Source organism: Panthera pardus, unplaced genomic scaffold, assembly GCF_024362965.1.
Source record: "Panthera pardus isolate Hobbes unplaced genomic scaffold, ASM2436296v1 HiC_scaffold_24, whole genome shotgun sequence".
Taxonomy (NCBI): Eukaryota; Metazoa; Chordata; class Mammalia; order Carnivora; family Felidae; genus Panthera; species Panthera pardus.
The window spans coordinates 110,660,348-110,678,489 of NW_026526810.1; the positions used below are offsets into that span (position 1 = coordinate 110,660,348).

Below are 18,142 nucleotides of genomic sequence, written 5' to 3' on the forward strand. Positions count from 1 at the left end.
CTTAACTGGCCTCCCACAGAGGTCCTAAGAGGACAGATGGATGATCTGGAAAGGCATGCAAAGCACAGTCTCTTCCAAATCCATCCTATAGAACATACCAGCTCAGCCCAGGCATGCAAAATGAATGGGACCTCATTGGGTCAGCGAGGAAGGCTGCAGCATCTTATAGAGATGGGATCCAGGCCACTGCTTGGTTCAATTACTTGCTAGGATGATTTCCCTGAATTTTGAGAAATGTTTCTTTCGTTGGTGCTGGGCAACATATGGGAACAGGCTGAGTGCCAAGGTTCAGCCAAGTGGGCAATATTCTAGAAATTTACCACGTGAAAAGTCTGTATCAAGAGTCACAAACTATCAGCCTAAGGGCAGAATTTGGCACATAGATGTATTTGGCACAGTGTTAGCTTATGGTAGTCTTAATATTTTTAAATTAGTTGCCATTATTTAACATCAGAGAGATTTCATGTAAAAATCTCAATTTTTTTGTGTGAGATGTAATATAGAGAACCTTGACTGTCCTGGTCACCTGCTGTATCCCCAGAACCTAGAACAGCGCCTAGAACATAATAACTGTTTAGGACATATTTTAAAAATACATGTTCTTCAAAAATTAATTAATTAATTAATTTAAAAGTAATAATAATAAAATAAATGTTATCCAAAAACAGGCTTATAAGAGGAACTGTTGTCTTCATTTTACAGTAAATAAAAGAAGTATCAGAGAATTTGAATAATTCACCTAAGGTCGCACAATTGGTAAGTAGCAGACTATTTGGATTCGGATGCGTTTGACTTCCGAACTGGTGTTCTGTCCATTGTGCCACACTGCTCAGCATCCTACATTGGTGGGCCTTTTGTAATCATAAAAGGCTTTCAATCTAGACTTTTTTTTAAAGTTTATTTATTTATTTTGGGGCAGCTGGGTGGCTCAGTCAGTTAAGTGTCCGACTCTGGCTCAGGTCATGATCTCACGGTTTGTGAGTTCAAGCCCCTTGTCAGGCTCTGTGCTGACAACTCAGAGCCTGGAGCCTGCTTCGGATTCTGTGTCTCCCTCTCTCTGCCCCTCCCCTACTCATGCTCTGTCTCTGTCTCTGTCTCTCTCTCAAAAATAAACATTAAAAAAATAAAGTTTCTTTATTTATTTTGAAAGAGAGAAAGAGAGAGAGCCAAGGAGGGGTGGAGAGACAGGGAGAGAATATCCCAAGCAGGCTCCGCACTGTCAGCGCAGAGCCAGAGAGGGGGGCTAGAACTCATGAACATCGAGATCATGACCTGAGCCAAAACCAAGAGTTGGAAGTTTAACCAACTGAGTCACCCGGGCATCCCTCAATTTAGACTTTTTTAAAACAGTTTTATTGAGATATAATTATATGCCATACAATGCACCCACTTAAAGCATACAATGCAACGGGTTTTTTTGTGTATTCACAGGGTTGTGCAACCATCATCACAGTCTAATTTTAGAACATATTTGTCTCTCCTGAAAGAAATCCCATTAGTAGTCAATTCCTTTTCTCCTCTCCCTCCCCATTCCCACCTTTGTCAGTCCTAGGCAACTACTAATCTACTTTCTGTCTCTGTAAATTTGTCTCTCTGGAAATTTCATATAAATCATACAATATGTGGTCCTTTGAAACTGGCTTCCTTCACTTACTAGAACATTTTCAGGGTTCAGCCATGCTGTAGCCTGTATCAATATTTCATTTATTATTATTTTTAATACTTCATTTATTCTTACTGAAAAATAATATTTTATTGTACAGATACAGCAAATTGTATTTATCCATCCATCAGTTGATGGGCATTTGAACTGGTTCCACTTTTTGGCTATTATGAATAATGCTGTTATGAATATTCATGTCAATTTAGATTTTTGACATTCTTTCAAAAGTTAGTCATTGTAATGTTTTGTGTTAAAAGCAGTGATTTAAGTGTATATGTTAAAAAAATCTACCATCATTTATTAAAATTCAGTTTGCGCACTTTATTTTTTTTTTTTTTATAGTTTAATGTATTTTAATAGCAAACTTACAGGAACAGCACAGAAGACAGACAACATTAAAAACATGTACTTGAGGGGCGCCTGGGTGGCGCAGTCGGTTGAGCGTCCGACTTCAGCCAGGTCACTATCTCGCGGTCCGTGAGTTCGAGCCCCGCGTCAGGCTCTGGGCTGATGGCTCGGAGCCTGGAGCCTGTTTCCGATTCTGTGTCTCCCTCTCTCTCTGCCCCTCCCCCGTTCATGCTCTGTCTCTCTCTGTCCCAAAAATAAATTAAAAACGTTGAAAAAAAAATTAAAAAAAAAAAAAAAAAACAACAACAACAAAAAAAACATGTACTTGCATGTAGGACAACTCAGTTAGAAAAGTATAGTGAATGGATGGAATCTACCGTATGATAAAAATGCTACAAACACCATTTAGTCGCCGTCAATCAGAAATTTACTTGTTTTAAAAAAAATCCAAATGCTGGCATTGTCCAGAAAAATTTAACAGGTTTATTTATAATTGTTATAAGGTTGAACTGCTGAAACGTGTTCACTGAAACATTTTGACTTGCATTAATGCTTTATGTCCCTGCATTTATATTAAAAATTCACACACAAATGAAAATGGAAAAACTTACCAATACCTGATTTCTGTCCCCGATGTTTCCATTTGCAATCATATACTTCGGTACCTTTTGACCCCATGGAAAAAAAAATATCTAATGTTCAGAACTACAATAACAGGAAGAAGATAATTTTTTTGTTTTTTTTAAAGCATGAAATGTTTTCCATCAGAGCGGATTCTTAAGCACGTTCTCCACGTATGCGGCGCTCTAGCTGGACGTCTTTTGGCATAATTGTTACACGTTTGGCATGGATAGCACACAGGCTGGTGTCTTCGAAGAGGCTCACCAGGTAGGCCTCGCTTGCCTCCTGCAAAGCACCGATAGCCGCGCTCTGGAAGCGCAGGTCTGTTTTGAAGTCCTGAGCAATTTCTCGCACCAGACGCTGGAAAGGAAGTTCGTGGAACAGAAGTGCAGTGGACTTCTGGTAACGTCTAATTTCGCGGAGTGCCAGGGTACCAGGCCTGTAACAATGAGGTTTCTTCACCCCTCCAGTAGAGGGCGCACTCTTGGGAGCGGCTTTTGTAGCCAGTTGCTTCCTCGGTGCTTTACCCCCAGTGGATTTGCTGGCAGTCTGCTTTGTATGAGCCATGGTACTAAGACCTTCTCACTTACCCCCTTCTCCTTTGGCTGGAGCTCAGTGAGCTAGAGGCGGCGCTGGCGTTAGCAGGCGACGGCCTGGGCACTTTATTTTTTAAAGTACTTCTGGAGGGGCGCCTGGGTGGCTTGGTCGGTTAAGGGTCTGACTTCAGCTCAGGTCATGATCTCACGGTCCGTGAGTTCGAGCCCCGCATCGGGCTCTGTGCTGACAGCTCAGAGCCTGGAGCCTGTTTCAGATTCTGTGTCTCCCTCACTCTCTGCCCCTCCCCCTTCATGCTCTGTCTCTCTCTGTCTCAAAAATAAATAAACGTTAAAAAAAATTAAAAAAAAATAAAGTACTTCTGGAGCCTCAAAAATGTTAGAGTATCCAGCTCATTCTTGACCCCTGAGAGGGTCTGATGCTGCCTCTAAACAGACAAGCCTATTTTATCCAACTGGATGACAAATTCCTCAAAGTGAGAGAAACGGTCTTATGCTTCCTGACGTATCCATGATGAGTAAATAAATACATGCATTTTTAAAAATGTCTTATTTATTTTGAGAGAGGGAGAAAGGGAGGGGAAGAGAGAGAGGGAGAGAATCCCAAGTAGGCTCTGCACTGTCAGCACGGAGCCCAACACGGGGCCCGGTCCCATGAACTGTGAGATCATGACCTGAGCCGAGATCAAGAGTTGAACACTTAACCCACTGAGCCAGCCAGGCGCTCCAATAATACATGCATTTAATAAATGTTTGCTGACAATATAGATCATCAAGAAATGATGGGGGTGTGCCCGAGTGGCTCAGTTGGTTAGGCATCCGACTTTTGATTCCGGCTCAGGTCATGATCTCATGGTTCATGGGTTTGAGCCCCACTTCCGGCTATGCACTGGCTGTGAGGAGCCTGCTTGGGATTCTCTCTCTTCCTCTCTCTGCCCCTCTCCTGCTTGCGCGTGCACACTCTCTGTCTCAAAATAAACATTAAAATTTTTTTTTCTTAAAGAAATGATGGTAGAGCGAGAGGATTAAGTGATAACCAAGAGGAGAGTGTGAAGAAGAGGGAGTAAATTCTAACACAGATGCTTTCCTTCTGACCCACAAGCCCCACTTTGCTGTTGGTCTTGTCAAGAAGATTGCTGTTGATGGTAATTCACTAACGGATACTAACTTAGCTGGTATGTGTAAACTGATAAAGACATGAATCTTGGTTGAAAAATGGAAGTTTTCTCTAGATCTCAACCAAGAGAAGGTTGGCACTGCATTTCTCTCACATGCTGGGCCAAACAGAAGCTTCCTTTTAGGGTAGGATAGGGAGCTGTCACTTGTTTAATCAGCCAGTGGAGATCATGAAGGTCTGTGGCAGAAGAAAGGGAGAGGAAAGAGGAAAAGAGGAACAATAAAAAGGAGACAACTGAGAAGGGCATGTCCTACAGATGTTTCAGTCGGGAAGGACAGGCAAGACTCTTTATAAAGGGTTTGGGATACTCCTGGAGTATTTTGTCAGTATGATATTTTGTTTATATGAACAGATTAACAAAAGCAAGCTCATTCCTTCCTCCAGCCTTTTCTCATATCCTTCCCCTCATCTGGGGATGAGGGGAGGGTCTTCTCCCTGTCTATCCAAGTCCTGTGCACTGAGATCCAAACAAACTCCTGTGTCTTCATGACTACTCCAGCCCCTCCCACCTCCACCCTGACTCCTACAGCACATCTGCTGGGTGCCACACATTTCCTACTAGATTAAGCATATTGTCTTTGAAAGATTCTTGTGTGTATGTCTTATAAAACCCCTTGTAAACTCCTTGAGCACAAGGGTCATTTCTTCTGCGGCTGCTACATCTCCCACAGTGCAGACCTTCTACTAGACCTTCTGTCTGGCCTTGCTGACTGACTGAAGCGTTCATTGGGCCCTCTTGTTCTGGCCAGCAATGCAGAGTGCACAATAAAGTCCTTTCACTATGAAATGACAAAGTCAAAGATAGAGGGGCTGAGAAAGTACTTGTACAGAATTATTTATTGTCTCAAATGCCTCATGGTAGCCAGATTCCAGAATCCTCGGGTTTGATAGAAGTGGAAATAACTTTGATATCCATGATGATACTTTTTGAATCAGTATTTCACTTGGAGGGAATGTATAAACGAATAAATAAAAACATGGGTTACATGAGTCAGGGAAAGGAAAGATTTTGTTTTGTGGTTAGCTGATACTCCCCCAAAGTCCTTTTTTCCCTGTGTTCCATAGCTGTGAGGCATTCATGGTGGAAATTATTGCTTTTTATACTTCTGGTGATAACAGTGTCACTGGAAGAGAAGAAAAAGGGAAAGATTCACTTATTTTATAGTTTATATTTTCACCTCTAAATGTCCCAAAGCTTTGTCAGTTATAAATAGAGATCAGTATTTAGGAAAGAAAGCTGGAGTCACACTACTTTGAATTCTGGGTCTCTCCTCTTCCATGGGGATTTATTTTATCTTATTTTATTTTATTTTATTTTATTTTATTTTATTTCATTTTTTGGCATTGTGTTGTGAGACAGGGAAACTGAAGGGACCCCATCAAAAAAACCTGTTTTTTTTCTTTGCTCCTTTTCCTGCTTCTATTCTTGCTAGGACCTGTACTCCCACCCTGCATCAGGGCTTATGGTACAAACAATGTATGCCCTCCTTGTAAAGGTCAAGGGGTTAATGAGTTCTTTGGAGCCTTGCAGCACAATAGATGATATCTAAGAAGTGACTTCATGGGGTGGTCACGAGGTTTTCCAAGACCCCTGGCTCCAGGGACATAAGTGACTTATGGAGGACACCTGAGCACTCACCCATGTTTTGACCAGTTCCTGGATCCCTGAGAAGACGTACACTAGACCACAACCCTCTGGAAAAACTCTAGACCCAAGCGAAGATGAGACTCCTGTTCCTTTTCCTTTCTCAAGTCTCCCTAATGTTCCATCTGTATCTACTCTCTCTGTATCTTCAATAGACTCTGATCTCATTTCCAGTTGGTTCAAGTTTGATTTCTATCCTGCATGAAGCCACAGACCTTCTTGGTTGGTCCTGCAGGATCCCCTCTGGGTTCTCAACCTGGCCGGCCTGCATCAGTGTGCTCTTACAGACTCCCATCTAATGACACATACATGGTTTGCAACTCTTTCATCATGCCCAAAGCTTTAAAGCCATAGGGTACTGTTGAGGTTCATGAGAATTGTTAATCAGCCTTGTGAAACTGCATCAGTGTTTCCAAGGGATCTAAAAGTGTTCATGCCCACCTGTGTGGTGCAAAGGGAAAATGATTGCACCAGCTTGGTTTTCTTACTACACTCTTGTGTTGTTCTTGTTGTTTTTAATTTTTAATTTATTTTTTAAGTAATCTCTATATCCAACATGAGGCTCGAACTCTCAACCTCGAGATCTAGAGTCATATGCTCTTCCGACTGAGCCAGCCAGCCACCCTGATTTTCTTGTAACACTTTTGTAAAGAACTTGCTCTAGAACAAGACTAGACTTGTAGATAAAAAAAAAAAAAAAAAAAAAAAAATTACGAAAGCTATCTCTTTCCTAGACAAATGGTACTCTAGTTTGGGTTTCAGAGGGCTCTTTATATACCTTGCAAGAGATGATGGGTCTTTCAATATTTCTACTCTAGTAAAATTTGGAGCTCTGACCTATAAATTAGTTTGTAACCTGTCAGTGGTATGGGAAAATATGCTCAGTCATCTAATGTGATGTCAATTTTCTTTAACCTTCTGGGTAAATGGTGCACATTAAAAAAACAGGACTACTGTTAAATAGATTTTTCTTTATATACATAATGACAAGGAGACTGTACGACATCAATTAAAGAACCAGGATGTGACTAGGTCCACTGCTGCCTGTCTTGGAGCAAGAGAAGGGATCGTCCTAAAAATAATCACCTTTCCTTCGGGGGGAAGAGGATATGACCCGGGAAAAAACTTCTCTCTGAGTATTTACCTAGCTAGAGATCTGGACTGTCAGATCCAAACGGTCCCATCACGATCCTTTTTTCCTGGGCAGTGCGTAGATCTTTCACAGGTGATGGTTGACCTCTGCTTCTTGTGTTTAGGCCCAGGACTGGACTCTGTGACCACGGATTTGGTGTGCGGGGCCTGACAGGCTGCAGAGAAATATTAACACATGAGTGCATATGCCAAACATGTGGTCTCACGTAAAAGGTCGACCCAAAGAGAAAGCCTCGTGAGCCATGGTTTACCAGAACAGCTCTATTAACTACTATAATAACTAAAAAAACAGATCATATGAATTCAAGACCTGTCTTTCCTTGTCCCCAGTCAGAAGCCTAACGTGGCAAATATGCCTGAATTTTCTGCCCAAGAAGTCTTGGGTATCTGTGTGATGTTTGGGGTTAGCCTACATTTTCTGTCTTTACTATCATGCAGAAGCAGCAGCAGCAATGGGCCACTCTTGTAGCCGTGAATAAAGAGACCTGCTCCAGGGGTGTGCCGAGGAGGTGTGTTCACTCAGGGTGAATAGTTCCTGGGGACGCAATCCTGTTCTATTTCAACCCATAAACCAATATAGTAATGGCCAGGATTGAGCCTGTACCTAGGTTAAAGCATCCTCAGAAATCTAGATACTTCTAATATCAATTTTCTGTATTAGTCCATAGAATAATAAAGAGAGAGATCCTCTGTGGAGAAAAAAAGAACCCTTATGCACTGTTGGTAGGAATATAAATTGGTACAGCCACTGTGGAAAACATGTATGGAGTATCCTCAAAAAGTTGAAAATATAAATACCATATGATCCAATAATTCCACTACTGGGTATTTACCAAAAGAAAACAAAAAACACTAATTTCAAAAGATATATGCATCCCCATGTGTATTGCAGCATTATTTACAATAGCCAAACTATGGAAGCAAACTAAGTGTACATTGATAGACAAATGGATAAGGAAGATGTGAGAAACACAGTCACATGAATATTACAGCCATAAAAAAGGATGATATCGTGCCGTTTTTCAACAACATGGCTGGACCTGCATGGTACTATGCTAAGTTAAATAAGTCAGATTGAGGAAAACAAATGCCATATGATTTCACTCATACGTGGAATCTGAAAAATAAAAAAACTCAAAAAAAACAAAAAATGAAAGGGCACCCAGCTGGCCCAGTTGGTGGAACATTTGACTCTTGATGTTGGGGTCATGCGTTCAAGCCCCAAGCTGGGCCTAGAGCTTACTCAAAAAAGAAAAAATAAGTAATAAAGAATTTTGAAATGAATAAACAGGGGCACCTGGGTGGCTGCATTGGTTAAGTGTTTGACTCTTGATTTCAACTCAGGTCATGATCTCATGGTTTGTGGGATGGAGCCCTGCATCAGAGCTGCGACTGCACTGTCATTGTCAAGCCTGCTTGGAATTCTCTCTCTCCCTCTCTCTCTGCCCCTCCCCTCCTCTCTCTCTCTCTCTCTCTCTCTCTCTCTCTCTCAAAATGAACAAACTTTAAAAAACAAACAAAAAATATACCAACGTGTAAATACTGAATATGTAGATGTTAAAAGTTAGACCATTTGCATCTATTTAAACTTAAAATGAAAACATTTATCTTTATAAAGATTTTTTTTTATTTTTGGGGCACGTGGTGGGTCAGTCTTGATCTTGGCTCAGGTCATGATCTCACAGTTTGTGAGTTCAAACCCCGCATTGGGCTCTGGGCTGGTGACACAGAGTCTGCTTGGGATTCTGTCTCTCCCTCACTCTGCCCCTCTCCTCCCTCAAATAAGCATTTTTAAAACGATTTTTTTTTTTAAATGAGCAGCAGGCAAAAGTTTAATAGAGTATAAGATCAGAAAGTGTGAATAGCATGAAAGCTGTCTTTACATAGAGCTGGCATTCAAACATGAATGCCCCTAAAAAAAGATTAAAAAAAATTTTTTTTAAGATTTTATTTTTGAGAGAGTAAGAGAGAAAGAGAGAGAGAGTGAGCAAGAGAGTGTAACCAGGAGAGGGGCAAAGGGAGAAAGAATGAATCCCAAACAGGGTCCACACCCACTGTAGAGCCCAATGTGGGGCTCCATCCCACAACTGTGAGATTATAACCTGAGGCAAAATCAAGAGTCAGAAGCTTAACTGACTGAGCCACCCAGGCACCCCAAGATTTTATTTTATTTTTTTTTCAACGTTTTTTATTTATTTTTGGGACAGAGAGAGACAAAGCATGAACGGGGGAGGGGCAGAGAGAGAGGGAGACACAGAATCGGAAGCAGGCTCCAGGCTCTGAGCCATCAGCCCAGAGCCTGACGCGGGGCTCGAACTCACGGACCGCGAGATCGTGACCTGGCTGAAGTCGGACGCTTAACCGACTGCGCCACCCAGGCGCCCCAAGATTTTATTTTTAAGTAATCTCTGCATCCAGCATGGCACCCAAACCCCCAACCCTGAGGTCAAGAGTCACACGCTTCCGGTGCCTGGGTGGTTCAGTTGGTTAAGCGTCCGACTTCAGCTCATGTCATGATCTCACGGTTCAATCATCATCTCATGGGAAAGTAGCCACAGGCAGTTTATAATGAATGAGTGTGGCTGTGTTCAATATAAGCTTACATGTGGGCACTGAAATTTGAGTTTTGTATACATTTATGTTGCAAAATATTATTCTTCATTTAACATTCAAAATTATAAAAATCATTCCTACTCCATGGAGTGTTTAAACACCAGAGACAGGCTGGATTTGGTCTGAGGGCCACAATTTATTGACCCCTGAATTAGAGTAATTTGGTAAGTCTTAAAAACTAGAAGTCAGTAGTCTCAAAGTTAGACCGCAATCTGTCTCACATTGGACAAAGCAAAGGCTTATTCCTTGAGGCCTTAACCAAAGTAAATCAGAAATATATGACGTAAAACATGAAAGTTCTTCTATTGCCTGTAATCCCATTCCCAGAGAAAACATCTGTCTTCAGTTTGGTATATATCTTTCCTGATATTCACCCGTGCAAACACATATACATATGCACACAACATATATGGTTCTAAAGAAACCATATATGGGGCGCCTGGGTGGTTCAGTCGGTTAAGCGTCCGACTTAGGCTCGGGTCATGATCTCACGGTTCATGGGTTCGAGCCCCGCATCCGGCTCTGTGCTAACAGCTCAGAGCCTGGAGCCTGTTTCAGATTCTGTGTCTCCTCTCTCTCTGCCCCTCCCCCACTCACGCTCTGTCTCTCTCTGTCTCAAAAAGAAATAAACATTAAAAAAATTAAAAAATAAAGAAACCATATATAAATGTATGAATTGTGTTTTTTAACAAAAAATAAGACAACATATATATTGTTTGGCGATTTGATTTTCCAATTTACAATATATTTTAAACATCCTTCCTTGTCATTCTTGTTAACAATTGCCTATCAACAGGCATTTGCATCATTTCCAATTTTGAAATTATAAGCAATGAACATCTGTATGTGTGCATCTTTGTACACATGGGTGAATATTTCATTTATTTTTTTATGTTAAAGGTTTATATTAATTATTTTTTAAAGTTTATTTACTTATTTTGAGAGAGAGAGTGTACTTGCATGCAAGTCGGGGAGGGGCAGAGAGAGAGGGAGAGAGAGAGAATCTTAAGCAGGCTCCCCACATTGGGTTTGATCTCATGACCATGCGATCATGACCTGAGCCCAAATCAAGAGTTGGATGCTTAACTGACTGAGCCACCCAGGCACCCCATCACACGGGTGAATATTTTTAATTTTTTTTTAACATTTATTCATCTTTGGGAGACAAAGAGAGAGCATGAGTAGGGGAAGAGCAGAGAAAGAAGGAGACACAGAATCTGAAGCAGACTCCAGGCTCTGAGCTGTCAGCACAGAGCCCAATGCGGGGCTCAAACTCATGAATCATGAGGTCATGACCTGAGCCGAAGTCAGACGCTCAACTGACTGAGCCACCCGGGTGCCCCACAGGTGAATATTTTAAAGGATAGATTTCTAAAAGTAGAATAATTCAGTCAAAGACTTCAATTTTTTATATTGGTGAAGTCATCCGAAAGTTTATACTAGAGTATCTCAATCTTGATTCTATTGACATTTGGGTTGAATAAGTCTTCGCTCTAGGGCTGTACCATACATTGTAGAGTGTTGATTAGCATCTCTGGTCTCTGCCCATTATATGCCAGTAGCAACTTCCTGCTGTGACAACCAAAAAATGTCTCTAGACAATGCCAAATGTCCCCTGAGGGCAAAATCACTTTGGGTTGAGAATCACTGCCCTGGACATTTGTTTTCTTTTATTTTCCTTTTATTTCTCTTTTTTCCTATTCCCCTTCCAACAACTTCTCATATGATCCTTCCTTCTTGAAGGAAAAGTACTTAAAGGAACTTGTGATTCAGTATATATCACCTGTGAGATAATAGAAAAAATATATGTTAGTCTCCTCCACCACCCATTCCTGGCACAGAGCTCCTGAAGCTCCCATAATTTCTTAATAATAAGAGTACTAGGAGCATCTTTTGTTCTCATATTTGTCCTTGACCCCTTCCCTGACACGGGGCTCTTAAAACCTTTGTAAATTCTTAAGTGATAAAGAGAAAGTGGAGCATATTTTGGTCTATTGAGATAACCCTGGGTGGGCTTCTGGGTGGGAGCTGGTCACCAGAAAGACCAAGCCATGATTAGAAGCTTGGGATTTTCAGCCCATTCCTCAACCTTTAGAGAAGGTAAAGGGGCTAGAAACCAATAATTAATACTTAATTATGCCTGTGGGGGGAAGCCTCCATAAACTCCCAATAGTGTGGAGTTCAAAGAATTTCTGGTTGGTGAACACATTCACACCAGGAGTGTGACACACACCCCAACTCCATAAGAACAAAACCTGCTTTCAGAACCCTCCCAGACCTCCCTCTATGTAGCTTGGTCTGGCTGTTCATTCACTTGTCTCCTTCATCGTATCCTTAATAAACTGGTAAACATGTTTCCCTGAGTTTTGTGAACTACTCTAAGAAATTAATTGAAACCAAGGAGGCGGTTGTGGGAACCTCAGATTTGTAGTCAAATTGGACAGAAACTGAGGGTAACCTGGAGACCTATTACTTGTGATTGGCATCTGAAGTAAGGCAGGAGCAGCCTTGAGGGCCCAAGCCCTCTTAACCTGTGGAATTGGACACTATCTCCAGGTAGATAGGGTTAGAATTGAGTTAAATTGTAGGACCCCAAGCTGGTGTTGCAGAGAATTGCTTGTTGTGAAGAAAAACCTTCATGCATCTGGGGACCAGAAGTGTCCGAGTGAAGTGTTGTGAATGTTTTGTATGTGAAGGGTAAAGGAGACACATAAGAAAGACACAAGAGGAGGAAAGAACTGGCTTTTCCATATACAAGAGGGAAAAACTGAGGTTGTTCTAAGATATCACCCCTCTGTTATTGAGAAAAGGAAACTGAAGGGACTCCATGAAAAAAAGATGATTTAAAAAAAACATTTTAATGTTTATTTATTTTTTTTGAGAGAGAGAGAGAGAGAGAGAGAGAGAGAGAGAGACAGCAAGTGAGGGAGGGGCAGAGAGAGAGGGAGACACAGAATCCAAAGAGGGTCCAGGCTCTGAGCTGTTAGCACAGAGCCCGATTCGGGGCTTGAACTCACAAACTGTGAGATTATGACCCGAGCCAAAGTTGGATACTTAACTGACTGAGTAACCCAGGTGCCCCCCAAAAGCTGTTTTTTAACTCCTTTTCCTGCTTCTATTCTTGCTAGGACCTGCACTCCCACCCTGCATCAGGGCTTATGGTACAAACAATGTATGCCCTCCTTGTAAAGGTCAAGGAGTTAATGAGTTCTTTGGAGTCTTGCGGCACAATAGATGATATCTAAGAAGTGACTTCGTGGGGTGGTCACAAGGTTTTCCAAGAACACTGACTCCAGACACCACTAACTCCTGACACCGAGACCCCTGGCTCCAGGGACATAAGTGTCCTTATGGAGGACACCTGAGCACCGGCCTTGTTTGACCGGTTCATGGATGCCTGAGAGGATAGTACATCAGACCATCATCCCCAAATCCCAGATTGGGAGCAAAGACAAGACTCATTCTTCTTTCCTTTTTAAAAAAAAAAAAATTTTTTTTAATGTGTATTCATCTTAGAGAGAGAGAGAGAGACAGACAGACAGAATGTGAGTGGGTAAGGGGCAGAGAGACAGGGAGACACAGAATGTGAAGCAGGCTCCAGGCTCTGAGTTGTCAGCACAGAGCCTGATGCGTGGCTTGAACCCACGAACCGTAAGATCATGACCTGAGCCAAAGTCGGACGCTTAACTGACTGAGCCACCCAGGCGCCCCTCATTCTTCTTCCCTTTTGGAATCTCCCAGATGCTCTGTCTGCATCAGCACTCTCTCTATATCTTCAATAAACTCTGATCTCACTTCCTGCTGGCTTGAGTTTGATTTCTATCCTGCATAAAGCCAAGGATCCTCTTGGCTGGTCCTGCAAGACCCCCTCTGGGTCCTCAAACCCAGACAGCTTGTATCACTATGGGCTGAATTGTATGCCCCTCCCAACAAAATTCATATGTTAAAGTCCTAACCTCTAGTACCTCAGGATATGATATTTGGAGATAGTCTTTAAAGGGGTAACTAAGTTAAAAGGAGATCATTAAAGTAGACCCTAATCTAATATGACTGGTGTCCTTTATAAGACAAGGTGCCTTTCACAAGGCAAGGAACAAGGTCACAGAAACCAGCTCCGTCAATACACTGACCTCAGACTTCCAATCTCCAGAACTATGAGAAAATAAACTTCTTTTGTTTAAGCCATCAAGTCTGTAGTACTTTGTTATGACAGACCTAGCAAACTAATACACCTTCCAGTGTATTTGAATTTTATTTATTTATTTTTTTTGTTTATTTAGTTTGAGAGAGAGCAAGTGCAAACACTCAAGTGGGAGAGAGGGAGAGGGTGAGGGAGACAGAATCCCAAGCAGGCTCCATGCCATCAGCACAGAGCCGGATGTGGGGCCCGAACTCACAAACTATGAGATCATGACCTGAGTCAAAATCAAGAGTCAGCCACTTAACTGACTGAGCCACCCAGGTGCCCTAACTTAACTTGTTTTCTATAGCAACTTCTCCGATAAGCAATTATTAATTTCTATAATCTGAATGTCAAGTTCCTTTGATTTTCAAAAAATTTTTAAGCTTATTTATTTATTTTTGAGAGAGAGGGAGAGAGAGAGAAAGGCAGAGCAAGTGGGGGAGGGGCAGAGAGAGAGAGGGACAGCGAGGATCCCAAGCAGGGCCTGCACTGTCAGCACAGAGCCCAACGAGGGGCTCAAACTCATGAACTTCGAGATCATGACCTGAGCCGAAATCAAGAATTGGACTCTTAACCAACTGAGCCATGCAGGGGCATCTCTCTTTTTTGAAAGAGAATTCTATTGATTCAAAAAAACCAGAAAAGCAAGACAAACAATGACTGGAGATCGCAAAAAATGAGATGAGTTTGGGAAAGTAAAGTTTGTTGCTTAAAAAACACTGTATTTTTAATTGCACAAGGATGTTGTAACAGCACTCTAGCTGATCTTAAGAGTTAACTAGCTTCAAGTTAACACACTCCTTGCTTGCTGGAGATGAAGGACCTTCATCTGTAACAGAACCAATTTGCTTTCTTTGAGATTTGCTGGCCACTGGTCTTGTGGAATAGAGGACCACAACGTTCCCAGACCACAGAAGCCAGCAAGTCTGTTTGAAGTCCCCTTAGCTTTCTGATTAGCTCAGATACCTCTTAGCAACATGTTTTTCATTTTTAAGGTCACACAAATGACTTTACTGACCTCTTTGCACATATGTAGACCTTGTCCTCCTTTGCAGAAAGAACAGACTATTCTTGCACAACCCTTGGGTACCAAGGAACCAGAACTTGTTGCACAACCTCTGAGTAGTACCAAGATGACTGAGGCTGGCATCATGGGAGTCTGCAGCGGGCGCCTGCTGGCTCATGATCTTTCGCTCGCGAATGCGCACGCGCGCACACACACACACACACACACACACACACACACACACACACACACAATTCTGGAACAGGCAGAAACCTGGGAGTTCTCCTTTGGACAAGAGTCTGCCTTCTCCCTAGATGGCCAGACTCCTGAATAAAGCTCATATTCCTTTTCAGTCAAAACTTATCTATCGTCTTTTGAGTATTTGCCTTTCAAGTGACCGGCAGCTGAACTTGTGTTTCATTAACAGTATGCTTTATGTGGAAAACCCAGAACATACAAACAACCAAAGAAGATAAAAATCACCTGAATCCCACTATACAAAGGTAATCACGTTTAAAAAAAAATTTTTTTTTTAATGTTTATTTATTTTTGAGAGAGAGAGACAGAGAGTAATCAGGGTAGGGGCAGAAAGAGAGGGAGCCACAGAATCTGAAGCAGGCTCCAGGTTCTGAGCTGTCAGCACAGAGCCCAATGCGGAACTCAAATTCACAGACCGTGAGATCATGACCTGAGCTGAAGTGGGACACTCAACCGAGTGAGCCACCTAGGCGCCCCCAAAGGTAATCACTGTTACATATTGTGGTGCAAAGACACCAAAACTTTCTTTAGTAGCATGTTTTCTTTGAAATAAACAACAGGCCCCAATGGAGTCACTTTTGCTAAACCCCATCAAGACTCAACATTTAAACCTAACTGCACTTCCAGCCTCTCCCAACAGTGGAACTTTAAACCAATCAGTCTGGAATTTCCAGATCTGCACCACTAAGGTAATCCGTATGATAAGACCCTTTGTCTTCCCCTATGGGAAGGTAACCTCCACTGAAATATCCCATTCTTTTAACTTCTTTGTCCCACCCTCTTTCTGCCTATAAAATGCCTGCCATTTTGTACAACTTGGAGCTCCTTTTTACTTGCTGGATGGGATGCTTCCTAATTCATAAATTTGTTGAATAAAGCCAATTAGATCTGAAAACTTACTCAAATGTTGCTTTTTAACAGTATGTATGCATATATGGATAGGTGAATATACACATACACATCACACATACATAAATGTCCCCCCACATGGGATCCTACTGCAATGCTTGTTGTGTCTGCTTCTTTTCCCACCCAATGATACATTAAGAACATTATTCCATGTCATTCAATTATATTTCTGAAGATGGTTATTAACATCTGCTTTTATAGTGAGAACTAAGTAGCATTACAGGAAAAGTGATGAAATTTTTAAAAAGTCAGGCTCCAAAAGATGTCTCTCAGTCACAAGGGAAACTAGAAGACAGATAGCAACAACATTCTTTGCGGAAATCACAAAATGTTGAAAAAGCAAAGGATGAGGTCACAGGACACACTGAGAGGAGATGTTTGTACCGGATGTGGAAAATATAAATTTAGAGCTCTCCTCTAGCTGAATTTCTTTCCAAGCTTTGTGAGCCCAGAAGCACAGCCCATCCCCCTAGTTCACTGCAGGATGTATCCCTAGTCTACTGAAAACTATTCCCTTTGAAAAGGTAGTTAAATCTCCCAGTGACAAACTAAACTACCTTCTTCAACATTTCCCCAGGGATCTGATATTTTGGCCTTGCCAGCACACACAACCTGTGTGTCAATTAAGAAGAGGGATCCCCTTCCTGCTGTCCCTTCTTCTGTACACTGAAGCCCTAAACTAGACACAGGACTTGGGAGGATATGATACTGCCCCCCTGCCACCCGCCCCAGCTCATACTTTGACCCTTGGTCTAATAACTGCAGAGTAGTGCCTTACACAATGGCCTTGTCTGATATGGTCCCTGTAGATTTACTTAAACTTCCATGGAACATATGCAAAAATAATCTTAATCTCCCCATCCCAGCTGTCACTTTGCCCAATTCAAGAACTTCCTGTCTTATCCCACTCCAAGTTCCTCCAAACCAGGCCAAGGGCACACAAGCCATGTTATAGGGCTTTGCTCCATAATAATAAATTATTATTATAGCTACCATTTTTTAAGTGTTTAGTTCTGTACCAGACCCTGTGCTAAATGCCTTATATGCATTATTTTATCTTCACAACTCAATGAAGAAGTAAGTTTAATTATTATTCCCATTTTACAGATAAGATTGCTGAGACCTGAGAGAGTAACTTGACTGGGCTAATAATGCCACAGATACTAATGAGTGACAAGGAATCAATTCTGGTTGGTCTGTTTCCCACAAACATTTCCCGTGCACCTCTTGTATGAAAGGCAGTTTGCTAAAAGCAAGAGAAAAAGGCATAAGGAAGACCTTTCCTTGAAATCCCACCATCTTTGAAAGAGTTTACAGTTTAGGAAGTTTAGGAAGGAATATGACAAGCACACGATACACCAATACAAGGCACAAGGTGCTAAGCTCATGCAAAAGGGTCAAAGTTCTCTTAGAGAGATGGGAGAGCCTTTGGGGAGGAGATGGAATATGAAATGGGCTTTAATAAGGGTTTTCGCAAAAGATGTTTGGAGGACAGTATTTGGGGGAAACAGCATGAGTAAAGGTATGGAGAACATAGGCAAGGAACAATAAATAGTTTAACTTACAGAAGTAGAGCTTGGGAGAGTTGTGGCTGATAAAGCTGTAGCATTACATGACTTCAGTACCTAGCTAAGGAACTTGGATTGGTGGATGGAATACCAGCTGGGTTTTGAGTGGGGTGATGGCAAGTCTGGGAATACAAACCTGAGAAAATTAATGTTGTAGCTACCTGTGTTATAAATTAGCACAGGGAGAGGTCAAAGATAGAGATCAGTTGGGAGACTACTTATAATAGACCAGGAATTCTTGGTCTCAGCACTATTGACTTTTGGGTCAGATAATTATCTGGGTGTGTGTGTGGGGGGGTGTTCTTTGCACTGTAGATGTTTAGCAGCATCTCTGGCCTCTATTCACTATATATTATAACATTCCACCCCACCCCCAATTGAGGCAAAATCGCCCCCATTGTGGGCCACTGTAATAGACCATATTACAGGCAGAAATTTTAAAAGG

The 18,142-nt window shown here is 41.8% G+C and overlaps 2 protein-coding genes across 4 annotated transcripts in view; both read right to left on the minus strand.

Moving 5' to 3' along the window:
* Nucleotides 1-2,749: 2,749 nt before the first annotated feature.
* Nucleotides 2,750-3,258, minus strand: LOC109253796 (histone H3.3A-like). The gene has a single exon (XM_019427074.2). The coding sequence runs from the start codon at nucleotides 3,197-3,199 to the stop codon at nucleotides 2,789-2,791; it is 411 nt and encodes a 136-aa protein (XP_019282619.2). The 5' UTR covers nucleotides 3,200-3,258; the 3' UTR covers nucleotides 2,750-2,788.
* Nucleotides 3,259-5,182: 1,924 nt separating this feature from the next.
* The window catches only part of HEATR4 (HEAT repeat containing 4), a 49,191-nt gene continuing 36,231 nt past the window's right edge, over nucleotides 5,183-18,142 (minus strand). For all 3 annotated transcript variants that reach the window (XM_053889575.1, XM_019427075.2, XM_019427077.2), the window contains 2 exons: nucleotides 7,153-7,315; nucleotides 5,183-5,487 (listed from right to left, as the gene is read on the minus strand). In XM_053889575.1, coding sequence (XP_053745550.1) covers nucleotides 7,157-7,315 — 159 coding nt within the window. In that variant the 3' untranslated portion in view covers nucleotides 5,183-5,487; nucleotides 7,153-7,156. The remainder of the gene's footprint in view (nucleotides 5,488-7,152; nucleotides 7,316-18,142) is intronic.

Excerpts from the sequence above, each read along its gene's own strand:
- LOC109253796 (XM_019427074.2), bottom strand. The coding sequence starts at position 3,199 with ATGGCTCATACAAAGCAGACTGCCAGCAAATCCACTGGGGGTAAAGCA.